At 39.0% G+C, this 14,088-nt stretch overlaps 2 protein-coding genes across 2 annotated transcripts; both read left to right on the top strand.

Moving 5' to 3' along the window:
- The first annotated feature begins 416 nt into the window (after nt 1-416).
- LOC146501099 (olfactory receptor 5F1-like) lies at nt 417-3,161 on the top strand. Its single transcript, XM_085136231.1, has one exon. It carries the CDS (start codon nt 1,971-1,973, stop codon nt 2,940-2,942), a length of 972 nt encoding a protein of 323 aa, XP_084992357.1. The 5' UTR covers nt 417-1,970; the 3' UTR covers nt 2,943-3,161.
- Nucleotides 3,162-8,811: 5,650 nt separating this feature from the next.
- On the top strand, nt 8,812-11,238 carry LOC146501098 (olfactory receptor 2AT4-like). Its single transcript, XM_085136229.1, has one exon. The coding sequence runs from the start codon at nt 9,089-9,091 to the stop codon at nt 10,016-10,018; it is 930 nt and encodes a 309-aa protein (XP_084992355.1). The 5' UTR covers nt 8,812-9,088; the 3' UTR covers nt 10,019-11,238.
- Nucleotides 11,239-14,088: the final 2,850 nt, after the last annotated feature.

Genomic DNA, 14,088 nt, shown 5'->3' with positions numbered 1-14,088 from the left:
GGAGGACAAGCTGCTGGGCTTACCAGGGGTACGCGCTGAGCAAGGGCCTGCGTTAGAGCGGCCAACTGCTGATTGATGAGTTGCAGCATTTGTTCGTGGCGTTCCAAAACCTCCTCGGCCATGAGGACGCGCTGCTGGGCGGCAGAGTCCGCTGAGTCCATATTCTGGCTGGATCGTTATGTTACGGTTCAATGCAGGGGACTCAAATGCGGGACTCCTGAATCAGCTGAACACAAGGGAAATCCAAGGGGGAAATCACTCGCTCTCCAACTCTCCACATACACGACGGCAATCCTTCTTTTTACACTTGACACACAGATTCACACGGGAAAGGGGGTCTGTAGATAAGGAGACAGGAATGAGAACAATATTCACAAAAGACACTTGACTTATCTTGAGCTGTATCTTGATTTTCACTGACGCGTGGTAGACAACGATCCAGTGAAGACCAGCAGTCACCTCCTGTCTTAAATGCCGTTCACCTTGATGGGCATCAGGTGTGTTCTTTTCCGTGGGTGTGGGCCAAGGGCGTGAACCCACAATGAGTTCCGCCCCGGCGACAGAGAGGAGGAGAGAGAGAGAGAGCACGAGAGAGAGAGAAAAAGACAGAAGAGGCCGATCGGCGTCTCGTCGATCCCTCAGGCCGTGACACTTGGGGCAGGAACTCATCCCTAACCTGAAGTGGGCACTCCACCCTTTTCCGGCTGAGGACCATGGCCTCAGATTTGGAGGTGCTGATTCTCATCCCCACTGCTTCAAACTCAGCTGTGAACCGTTCCAATGCGAGCAGAAGTCCATCACCCAATGAAGCCAGCAGAACCACAAACTAGAGATGAGATTCTGAAAACACCCACAAAGAGCTTTCTGACGTAGCTTTGCCGCTGCTCCAGGTGGCTCAGCACAGAGTGGAGAGCTACGTTGATGGCATCTTCTATGGATCTGTTCGCATGATTTGCAAACTGGTAATCACTGGTCTGATCCACAATGAAGATGAGTTCGCATACAGACAGGAGGTGGACCAGCTGTTCCACTGTTGCAGTCAGAGCCACCCGGACCCAACTGTGAAGGTGACAGTGAACCTTCAGACTCGCCCTAACTATCCTTAAAAATAGAGTACTTACCATGGATCACTTCAGATTCCTAGGACCTACCTTTTCAAACGATCTGAAGTGGTCCCCACATATAGACTCTATCCAGAAGAAGGCCACGCAGAGGCTGTGGTTCCTGCAGCAACTCAGAATTTACAACTTGATCTCTGAGACTATGGTTTTATGCAAAAGAAACTTTGATTTACTCTTTTCTGGGCTGGAGGAAAAGGGGGTGATCGTGGTGCAACGATAAGGTTACATCACTCTGCAGAAAATTGGAGAGGTACCTGGGATGGAATCTTTCCATTGTGGAATAGGAAAGGTAGAGAGTGAGCAGACGGCAGAGTAACAGATAAGTAGCAGGTAACAGGTGCAAACAATTCTTTTTTCCACAGAGTTACTAAGAGGCAAAGACAAAGAAACATTCACAAGAACTTCTTACTGTCTTTCCAGTGACTTCAGCAAACGTCAGAGAGCCTGATCATTATCACTGAAGCAACAATGATCTGACTGGACTACGAAAGAATACAAACGAAAAACAGAAGAAAACCACAACAAGCCCTGGACAATTATGTTTAATTGGCATAAATGTAAAAGATTCCTAACAGTGTTATGAAGAAAGCATTTTTATATAAAGTTGTAAAATGTTTTAATATTTCTTTTTCAAGAACCTGCAGGTTTGTTTTATTATGTGATTAGTACATGATACATATTAAATCCCCTGTGATCTTCCAAAGCTGTGAGCTTTCATTCCAGATCAATGATTGGCTGGTTTGAAATCCCAGCTCACATGTTGCTGTTATCTGTACCTGATAGAGGAGAGAGGAGAACAGAGACCAGATACAGTGAGAGACTAGGCTTCACTTAGGTCTCTCAATCACAATGAATAATGTTTCTGTAATAACAATGTTTGTTCTTTCAGGTTTCAATGAAACTATCAGTCACAGGTTTGTTCTGTTTTTCCTCAGTTTGTTGTGTTACTGCATCATTTGCCTGCTAAATGTTTCTCTCATTGTGATCATCATCTTGGACAGCAACCTCCATGAATCAATGTATATTCTGCTCTGTGTCTTTTGCATGAATGCACTTTATGGAACAGCAGGTTTTTACCCCAGATTTCTCTGGGATCTCCTCTCTGATGTTCATCTCATCTCATATTACGGTTGCCTTATTCAGACTAAGGTGATTTTTTCTTTTGTCTGCGGCGAACTGTCAATTCTTGCACTCATGGCATATGACAGATATGTGGCCATATGTCAGCCCCTGAAGTACCACTCTATCATGTCAAAGCAAAGAGTCATTCGATTTGCATGTTTTTTGTGGTTAACAACCTTCTGCATTATGGCTGTGAATGCCTTTCTAACATCCAGACTGAAGTTATGCAGCCCGTATATTTCCAGACTCTTCTGTATGAACTGGAGTATTGTTCAACTCGCTTGTTTTCCAGCAGAAACTGCAATCAATGGTATATCTGCAAATATTGTAACAATTATTTATTTGCTTCACGGTGTTTTTATAGTTTGGTCCTATATGTATATCATTCAAACATGTGTCAGGTCTATAGAAAACAGGGCAAAGTTCATGCAAACATGTGTCCCACATCTCGTCTCATTATTTACTTTTGTTGTGGCAATACTTACTGATGTTATAAGTATGCGACTGGGTTCAAAAGAGTTGCCTCGGACCCTTCAAAACTTTGTAGCATTAGAGTTTCTTGTCATTCCTCCTATTATGAATCCTCTGATTTACGGTTTCAAACTGACCAAAATTCGAAAAACAATTTATAGTGTTGTTATTTTAAAAAGAACTAATTTTTGTTTTATTCGATCAGAAAATAGTTTCACACACAGCTAAGTGTCACACCCATTGTTTGACATCCATTTTAAAATAAGTCCAAAAAAGATGTTTCATTTTTACTGAAATTTGTGTTTTATTTGGAGTTGTCTGAAAACATGTCTATTGATGTGAGCGGATATGAAGTTTTATTATTTATCTGCATTTCCCAGATGATTTACATTTTGTAGATGTCTTTGCACTAAATGTATTTTTCATGGTCACCTGCCTAATTACCAAAAAAACACTGATATGTAGAAAGGCTGTAAATTTCAGTCTTTCTTCACATTAGTGTTCAAGGAAATAACAGGCACCGTGGAGACTGCACATGTGAAAAGGATTAAAAGACAAACTGTTTTAGATGTGGCAGCACTATCAGAGGGTCAATGTATTTTGATATTATGCTGTCTTATAAATCTGATCCACAACCACATGGATGTGAAGCAGTTTTAGTAGTTTTCTCAGTTTTATCCTCTTTTTCTTTAACATTTATTGAAACAGTCAGAGGTTTTAGCAACTGGACCAGTTTTTGAATTTCTGCTTAATCAAACATGAAATCCGTTTTTATTTAACACTTGTACAATTAAATGGCTTTTTGATTGTTTGAAGGATTGAAAGTTGAAGCTGAACATTTACAGTGCAAATCTGTAAATTTTCTACATGACAAAATGTAGAAATCTGTTAAATAGTAAGAAATAAATGTGTACAATTGCAAAAAAAAAAAAAAAGGATCTGGAAGCTCATTTCCCAGCAGCAGGTGAGGAGCACCACATCCCACACACAAACTACCCTCACCAGCAGGGCCGTGCAGAGACGTTTAAAGGGGCGGGTGCTCAAAGTTAAAAAGGGGCACATTGAACCAGGCTGAATAACAACAACACACATTCATCAAGAATCTAATATGGAATCGCATCATACTCTTTTTCTCCAATTGATCTTTCTGAGTTAACTTCAATAATTACTTCCTCCAAACCATCAACGTGTCTTTTAGACCCCATTCCTACAAAACTGCTCAAAGAAGTCCTGCCATTAATTAATTCTTCGATCTTAAATATGATCAACCTATCTCTAATAATTGGCTATGTACCACAGGCCTTCAAGCTGGCTGTAGTTAAACCTTTACTCAAAAAGCCATCTCTAGACCCAGCAGTCTTAGCTAATTATAGGCCAATCTCCAACCTTCCTTTCATATCAAACATCCTTGAAAGAGTAGTTGTCAAACAGCTAACAGATCATCTGCAGAGGAATGGTTTATTTGAAGAGTTTCAGTCAGGTTTCAGAGTTCATCACAGCACAGAAACAGCTTTAGTGAAGGTTTCAAATTGTCTTCTTATGGCCTCTGACAGAGGACTCATCTCTGTGCTTGTCCTGCTAGACCTTAGTGCAGCGTTCGATACTGTCGACCATAATATCCTATTAGAGCGATTAGAACATGCTGTAGGTATTACAGGTACTGCACTGCAGTGGTTTGTATCATATCTATCTAATAGACTCCAATTTGTGCATGTAAATGGAGAGTCCTCTTCACACACTGAGGTTAATTATGGAGTTCCACAGGGTTCAGTGCTAGGACCAATTCTGTTTACATTATACATGCTTCCCCTAGGCAGCATCATTAGAAGACATAGCATACATTTTCACTGCTATGCAGATGACACCCAGCTCTATCTGTCCATGAAGCCAGATAACACACACCAATTAGTTAAACTGCAGGAATGTCTTAAAGACATAAAGACCTGGATGGCCACTAACTTTCTGCTTCTTAATTCAGATAAAACTGAGGTCATTGTACTCGGCGCTGAAAAGCTTAGAAATATGGTATCTAACCAGATTCTTACTCTGGATGGCATTACCTTGGCCTCCAGTAACACTGTGAGGAACCTTGGAGTCATTTTTGACCAGGATATGTCCTTCAACGCACATATTAAACAAATATGTAAGACTGCGTTCTTCCATTTGCGCAACATCTCTAAAGTTAGAAATATCCTGTTTCAGAGTGACGCTGAAAAACTAGTTCATGCATTTATTACTTCCAGGCTGGACTACTGCAATTCATTATTATCAGGATGTCCAAAAAACTCACTGAAAAGCCTTCAGCTAATCCAAAATGCTGCAGCAAGAGTACTGACAGGGACTAGAAAGAGAGAGCATATTTCTCCTGTTTTGGCTTCCCTTCATTGGCTTCCTGTTAAATCCAGAATTGAATTCAAAATCCTGCTCCTCACATACAAGGTCTTAAATAATCAGGCCCCATCTTATCTTGATGACCTTGTAGTACCATATCACCCTATTAGAGCACTTCGCTCTCGCTCTGCAGGCCTACTTGTTGTTCCTAGAGTATTTAAAGGTAGAATGGGAGGCAGAGCCTTCAGTTTTCAGGCCCCTCTTCTGTGGAACCAGCTTCCAGTTTAGATTCGGGAGACAGACACTATCTCTACTTTTAAGATTAGGCTTCAAACTTTCCTTTTTGCTAAAGCATATAGTTAGGGCTGGACCAGGTGACCCTGAATCCTCCCTTAGTTATGCTGCAATAGACGTAGGCTGCCGGGGGATTCCCATGATGCATTGAGTTTTTCCTTTCCAGTCACCTTTCTCGCTCACTATGTGTTAATAGACCTCTCTGCATTGAATCATATCTGTTATTAACCTCTGTCTCTCTTCCACAGCATGTCTTTTATCCTGTCTTCCTTCTCTCACCCCAACCGGTCGCAGCAGATGGCCGCCCCTCCCTGAGCCTGGTTCTGCCGGAGGTTTCTTCCTGTTAAAAGGGAGTTTTTCCTTCCCACTGTCGCCAAAGTGCTTGCTCATAGGGGGTCACATGATTGTTGGGTTTTTCTCTGTATCTATGAAGCGCCTTGAGGCGACTTTTGTTGTGATTTGGCGCTATATAAATAAAATTGAATTGAATTGAATTGAATTGAATATATCACTGTTGTGAGGTGGCGACAAGGCAAAGCAAACGTAGCCGATGTTTTACCTGATGGGTACAATGTTGCTGTTGAGAGGTTGCTGCTGCTCCTGCTGCTGACAGTGCTGGAGGGCAGGGCTGTGTTGATCTGGGACTGTAGACATTAAAAAGTCCACAGGAAGGATGGTAGCTGATTAAACAAGTGTTATGAGATAATAACAAAATGCAAAGATTGGTGACAGCGCTTGGAACCATAAGGCAACAAAAACAGTGAGAAATAATTTAGGCTCTGCCTGTGAATCACTCTTTGCTTCTCTTCTTCCTTCCATCCCATCATTTCATATATCACTCTCCACTTGCTGTCTATCTGAGAACAAGGCACAACTTGCTATTGCAATAAACTATAATTTAATTTTCCACACCTAACAACTCTTGCACTTAATCTATAATAAAATGATGACAGAAAAATGTTATAGCACTGCCTTTAGTAGCCTCACACAGCTCCTACTGTTTCCTCCTCGTGTCCTTACCAGGCATGTCTGGACAATGTTATATCATGAGTAATAATTTAAAATAATCCATATACATAAAACAAACACATGCACGCACACACAGTGACATTTTAGACCTTCTTCAGAATACTGTATATACTATGGGCATCACGGTGCTGATCCAGAATCCTTACATTATTATTTATTACTAGAGCTACAATAATAAAGCAATGAGGACGGAGAAGTAATAAATATGAAATAATATCATTAATATTATCATTATTTAAGCAGCGGAGGCGTGTGTTCCATTTGTTTCACTATCCACTCTGTGCAAGGGCAAAGCTTATTACATTTTTAAACTGTAGAGATATAATTTTAATGCTGTAAAATCCAAATTTTGTCTTATTTAAAATATAAATCTAATATAATCTGCTTCTTAATGTATGTTCTTTAAAATACAGTGTGTGTTTTTAATATATTATAATTATAATAATGCATAATTATGTGGACATGCATATTAGATCGTTTTTTAGTGAAATATAATCCCCCCCAGAAAGGCAGGAAAAGCTCTGTAACTTACTTTAAAACTAAATATGTTCCCTAAAACGGTGGACAGAGCTACAGACCCATGACAGCCTTACCAAGTAAGCTAGCAGCTATGACCAGCACTACTTGTGCAGTTAATAAAAGGAAAGGTAATGTTTGTCGCGCTGTTACACACGCAGCACGCTCGTTTGTTTCAACATACCAACGTGTACGTAATAAGCTAATACTCCTGTGTGCTATACACTACAGTGTACGCTGTACACCTACTTACTGGTTTTGTCGCATCAGTCTGTGTCTCTGAGTTAACTTGTGTTTCTCCTGCAGCTCCGGACAGCAAAAAATGCGCGTGCTCTTTGTGAGCTCGTTCCCGGCTCGTAACCAGCGCGTTCTGCCGTCAAGGGCGATCATTGGTTAAATGTGATCATGTGACTGATGCAAGCCAGATCCTTTTATTTTATTTAACTGTGATTAATAGTTAAATATTATTGTTGAGGGGCACTGAAAGGACTCTGCACGCCCACACACATATAAAATAAATAAATAAATAAAAATTTAAAAGTTGCCTCAACAAAAGGGCACTTTGGGCACTCATCAGGAAAGGGGCGGGTGCTCAAGCCCTTCTAGCCCCCCCTGCACGTGCCTGCACCCCACCCCCCGGAAGGGGCCCAGCCGGGCCACAGGCCCTGCCAATCGGCCACCAGGAGTGAGCCGGTACATACATTAGCGCCCAGCCCCAGTCGACCAGGACCACCAACAAGGCCCCCTCCTGGGGCCTGGATCTCCTCCATACCTGCTCCATATTTTTGCTGTATTACCTTGAAGTAAGCCGTATTCACCATGAGCTTTTTTCTTCAGTGATTACTTCACTGATTTCTGTTTTTCTTTTGAAATATTGCCAGTCATAAAGACTTGGAACAACCTTGTCCATCTGATTATTTACAATAATGTCGCTTTTCTTTTTTTCTACCTAATTAAACGTTAACCTTTGCTGGTTTGTCATACCTCCCATTTACAGCTTCAATCTGACATTTGAAATAATATTTGTTGTGGTGTTACATTTGAAGCAAATTACATTTTTATGAATTTCTAAAGACTTCATAGTCATATTAATCTTGTTTCTTGCCTTAAGAAAAATGTAATAGTAAGTGAGCATTAAATGATTGAATTTACTGTCTTACTTTATAACTTATCAAATAGGAAAAGGAAAAGAAGACCTTTCTCTTCCTGGCAAAACAAGTTGATTCCAAAGAGCTCCATTTTGGTTTCCTCTGTCCACAGCACTTTCTCCCAAGTCTCAAAGTCATTTAGGTGTTCACTGGCAAACTTAAAACAGCCCTGTACATGTGGTTTATGCAAGATTTCAGTCTGCTATGGCAGTGGTTGTGGCTGTGGTTTCAACTGATTTCGGGTCATCAACATCCTCCTGTGGAGTTTTAGGCTGATCCACCACCTTTGTTATGATCATCCTCACCCCATGAGGTAAGATCTTGCATGGGGCAATTGATGGTCATTTTATATTTCTTCCATTTAAGAAAAATAGCACCAACAGTTGTCACCATCACATCAAGCTTCTTCTTGATGGTCTTGTTGCCTAATCCAACCTTGTGCTTGCTTTATGTACATAATGAGTTGAGATCAGGAGTATCTGTAATTGATTGACTGACTGTAATCTGCAATGCCACACACAGCCAATCTGTGAGAGCTGGAGTTCTGTCTGGGTTGTTGGGGATCAAATAGTTATTTCACTCAGTTACATGCAAATTAGTTTATAACTTTTATGTAATGTGTTTTTCTTTTGTTTGGTTCATATTCTGTTTCTCTCCATAAAATAAAAGTATCATAAGAACACACTATCCATTTCTTTGTGAGCACACTTATAAAGTTAGAAGGAGATGTTCAGTATATGCAGCACATTAAATCCCCTGAAACCCCTAAGAAATTCCTAACAGTATTATGAAGAAAGCATTTTTTAAATAAAGTTGTAAAACATTTTAATATTTCTTTATCAAGAACCTGCAGGTTTGTTTTATTATGTGTTTAGTACATGATACATATTAAATCCCCTGTGATTTTCCAAAGCTGTGAGCTTTTCATTCCAGATCATTGGTTGACTGGTTTGAAATCCCAGCTCACATGTTGCTGTAGACAAAACTAGACAGAGAAGAGTGAAGAAAGGAGACCAGATGTGAGAGACTAGGCTTCACTTAGGTCTCTCAATCACAATGAATAATGTTTCTGTAATAACAATGTTTTTTCTTTCAGGTTTCAATGAAACAATCAGTCACAGGTTTGTTCTGTTTTTCCTCAGTTTGTTGTGTTACTGCATCATTTGCCTGCTCAATGTTTCTCTCATTGTGATCATCATCTTGCACAGCAACCTCCATGAATCAATGTATATTCTGCTCTGTGTCTTTTGCATGAATGCATTTTATGGAACAGCAGGTTTCTACCCTAAATTTCTCTGGGATCTCCTCTCTGATGTTCATCTCATCTCATATTACAGTTGCCTTATTCAGAATCAGGTGATTTATTCTTTTATCTGTGGTGAATTGTCGATTCTTGCACTCATGGCATATGACAGATATGTGGCCATATGTCAGCCACTGAAGTACCACTCTATCATGTCAAAGCAAAGAGTCATTAGGTTTGCATGTTTTTCTTGGTTCACAACTTTCTGCATTGTGGCTGTTAATACCTTTCTAACATCTAGACTGAAGTTATGCAGCCCGTATATTTCCAGACTCTTCTGTGTGAACTGGAGTATTGTTCAACTCGCTTGTTTTCCAGCACAAACTACAATCAATGGTATATCTGCAAATATTACAATAAGTATTTATTTTCTTCACGGTGTTTTTATAATTTGGTCCTATATGTATATCATTAAAACATGTGTCAGGTCTATAGAAAACAGAGCAAAGTTTATGCAAACATGTGTCCCACATCTCGTCTCATTATTTACTTTTGCTGTGGCAATACTTACTGATATTATAAGTATGCGACTGGATTCGAAAGAGTTTCCTCGGACCCTTCAAAACTTTGCAGAAATAGAGTTTCTTGTCATTCCCCCTATCATGAATCCTCTGATTTATGGTTTCAAACTGACCAAAATTCGGAAAACAATTTGTAGTGTTGTTATTTTTAAAACTAAGTGACTTCTGTGTTATTTAGTAAGATAACTCGTTTTTTGTAATCATGGACAGTTACAGATCAGATCCTTTTCTTATATGCATTGAAAAAAGATATTAATGTAAGCAGTTCTGCAGCTTTAATATTTATCTTCATATCTCAGGTCATTTCCATTTCCTACATATCTTTGCACTAAATGTATTTATGATGACCACCTGCCTAATTTAATTGAATTTAGTTTTATTTATGTAGCACCAAATCATAACAACAGTCACCTCAAGGTACCTAATATTGTAAGATAAAGATCCTACATTATTACAATATTGTAATTACCATATAGCATTCATATAGAGAGGCTGTAATTCTACTTAAAGCAAATATGAGTTTACAGCGTCATTCCTGTTTACGATAATAACAGAGTTGTCAGTAACAACATTTGTCATTACAGTGGTGTGAAAAAGTGTTCGCCCCCTGATTTCCTGTTTTATTTGTATGTTCGTCACACTTAAATGTTTCAGAACATCGAACAAATTTAAGATGACGATAACACACGAAATCACAAAATGCAGTTTCTAAATGAAGATGAAAAACCACCACCAACAAAAAAACACATGGTCCTGTGTGAAAAAGTGCTACATTTTCTCAATCAAAAGTGTTCATGACTTGGCAAAAATGGTTCCAAGACGAAAACCACGTTTATTAAAGAGACATAAAGGCTCATGCCCATATGGAAAAGATATATATAAATCTTATATAATCTTAATAAGTTTGTATCTGTCTTGTATGAAACTTGTATGAAAAGCATACAAGAGTGAAAACACATATAATATCCCTTGAAAAATTATATAATGAAACTTGTATGTTTTGGATACTTACTAAAACAGTATATGAAAGTAATGAGAAAGTGGCCACTTTCATGAGTAAATCATATAAGTTTTTACTATTTCTTTTCCATATGGGTGATTATGCTACCCAAGACTTCTGGGAAAATACTCTGAGGACTGATGAGACAAAAGTAGAACTTTTTGGCAGGTTTGTGTGCCGTTATGTCTGGTGTGAAAATAAAAGTGCATTTTAGAAAATGAATGTCATACGAACAGTAAAATGTGGTGGTGTTAGTGTGATGTTCTTGAGCTGTTTTACTGCCTCAAGACCTGGAAGACTTGCTATGGTAAATTCAACCATGAATTCTGCAGTCTACCAAAACATCCCGAAGGAGAATTTCTGGCCATCTGTTCGTACTACAATCAGACATTTTCTAATAGTTATAAAAAGAACAAATGTTTTTTCACTTCACTGCTTGATTCTTAACCCGCCTAACTGAAACATGATGAAATGTCATTGCATTATTTTTGAAACGTCTTCGGCAGTGCATGTGATCGCATTGTAACTTACTAATAAAAAGTTCTGCGTGTACTTTGGTGTATGTTTTATATAATTTTATTGCACATAAATCATAGTCATTTTATTTTACAATAACACACTATCATATATCTCTTCTTGCTGAAGTTGTTTCTAGTTATGGGAATAACTGTGTTACAAGTAACGACGTTACTTTTTTCAGTAACGAGTAATAAAACTAATTACTATTTCTATCATTACAACGCTGTTACCGTTACTAACAAGAAAATGCGGAGCGGTCGCGTTACTATTTTTCAACAAACAGACGCTTGAAGCTGTGTTCAGCTTACTGCATCTTATATCAGTTGCATGGAAGTAGCTGTCTATGTAAGTAATCCGTGCGCTACAGCTTTAAGCAGCTGCGCCTCATATACAAGGTCTTAAATGATCAGGCCCCATCTTATCTTAATGACCTTGTAGTACCATATCACCCTATTAGAGCACTTCGCTCCCGCTCTGCAGGCCTACTTGTTGTTCCTAGAGTATTTAAAAGTAGAATGGGAGGCAAAGTCTTCAGTTTTCAGGCCCCTCTTCTGTGGAACCAGCTTCCAGTTTGGATTCAGGAGACAGACACTATCTCTACTTTTAAGATTAGGCTTAAAACCTTCCTTTTTGCTAAAGCATATAGTTAGGGCTGGACCAGGTGACCCTGAATCCTCCCTTAGTTATGCTGCAATAGATGTAGGCTGCCGGGGGATTCCCATGATGCATTGAGTTTTTCCTTTCCAGTCACCTTTCTCACTCACTATGTATTAACAGACCTCTCTGTATTGAATCATATCTGTTATTAACCTCTGTCTCTCTTCCACAGCATGTCTTTTATCCTGTCTTCCTTCTCTCACCCCAACCGGTCGCAGCAGATGGCCCCGCCCCTCCCTGAGCCTGGTTCTGCCGGAGGTTTCTTCCTGTTAAAAGGGAGTTTTTCCTTCCCACTGTCGCCAAAGTGCTGCTCATAGGGGGTCATATGATTGTTGGGTTTTTCTCTGTATCTATGAAGCGCCTTGAGGCGACTTTTGTTGTGATTTGGCGCTATATAAATAAAATTGAATTGAATTGAATTGAATTGAATTGAATTGAATTGAATTGAATTGAATTGAATTGAATTGAATTGAATTGAATTGAATTGAATTGAATTGCGCGCTCCCTCAGACAGCAATCACTTTCTGCCCGACGATCACTTTTTGGCACAACACCTGGAGCTTTTTCCACATGCGTCTAATTCTTTCTCCTCTTCTTATTTCTCATGGTTGTTTTTTTTTTAGATTTTCTTGTTTTGTTTTGTTTGTTCTTCTATTCTTTTCTGGATTTTTTTCCTTAGTGTGTTTCCCCTCAGAGAACCAAGACTGATTTCTAAAGAAATCAAATTTAAGTTTCAGCTTGAACACAAGCCTATGAAAATTTTGAGAAAACTTAACCTCTCACCTTGACCTTGAGGTTGAAGTCACTGAGATTTAAGATTTTTAGTAGATACACATGTTATCAATGTGAAAATCCTACATCATCTCATTGATAAGGGTTGTCCATGCAACCCTTATCAGCCTTTTATGACTGAGGGTTAAAAACTTGTTGCTTCCATGAAATCCAGTATGAGCAGCTTTCATTTTTAACATTTTATAAGTTGACTTTATATTATTTTTGTAATAATGATTAGGGCTTAAATGATTTCCAAAACAATGTATCCTGTTTCATTTACATTTCACCCTGTTTCCATGGTTTTTTTTTAAATTCACACAAAGGTTTAATGCAGGGGTCTTCTTCCAGTGAGGTCCAAAGCCAGGCGACGGGGTTCCTTCCAAAAGATCTCTCCAGTTTTCCACACTGGCTGTGATGGACGCTTGCAAGCAGGTGAGATGGTTACCAGACGAAGTCGGTTAATTTTACGTAACAGACTTCCTTACTCCCCATGCTGCTGCCATCCTCGTCCATAGTCTTATTACTTCCCGGATCGATTAGTGCAACTCCCTCCTATTTGGTCTCCCCAGTAAGTCCTTCCATAAACTTCAACTTCTTCAGGATTCTGCAGCTCGGGTCATAACTCGTACTCCCATTAGAGACCATGTCACCCCAATTCTTCAACAGCTTCACTGGTTGCCCCTAGAAGCCAGCATAAACTTTAAAATCATAGTTCTCACGTTTAAGTGTATTCATAACCTTGCCCCTTCTTATCTCTGTGATCTGCCTCATATCACCACAGTTTCCCGCTCTCTCAGATCTTCATCTTGTTGTTCCTTCTGCTCGTCTCACCGCTATGGGGCACAGAGCTCTCAGTCGCTCTGCTCCTCGGCTCTGGAACTCACTTCCTTCATCTTAAGAAATATAGATTCCCTTATTTAAATCACAACTCAAAACCTTGTTTAAACTGGCTTACTCGCTTTAATACAGATTTTACTTGCTGTCAAATCTTGGGGTTTTTTTTGTTTGTTTTTGTTGTTGTTGTTTGTGGTTTTATTTTGCTGGGTTTTTTTTAAATATTTTAATTTATTAGAATCTATTTTAATCTACTGTTTTATTTATGTCATTTTCTCTTTGTACGGTGACCTTGGGTTTTAGAAAGGCACCCTAAAAAAAAAGTATTATTATTATTATTATTATTATTATTATTATTATTATTATTATTATTATTAGCAGAGGACAGGAGACCAGGAACAGAGCATCCCAAATTTTTTAATTTTATTTAATTTTACAGAAGACGCTT

The sequence above is a fragment of the Neolamprologus multifasciatus genome, chromosome 16 (genome assembly GCF_963576455.1).
Source record: "Neolamprologus multifasciatus chromosome 16, fNeoMul1.2, whole genome shotgun sequence".
NCBI classification, from domain to species: Eukaryota; Metazoa; Chordata; class Actinopteri; order Cichliformes; family Cichlidae; genus Neolamprologus; species Neolamprologus multifasciatus.
This window is presented reverse-complemented; position numbering and strand designations above follow the sequence as displayed.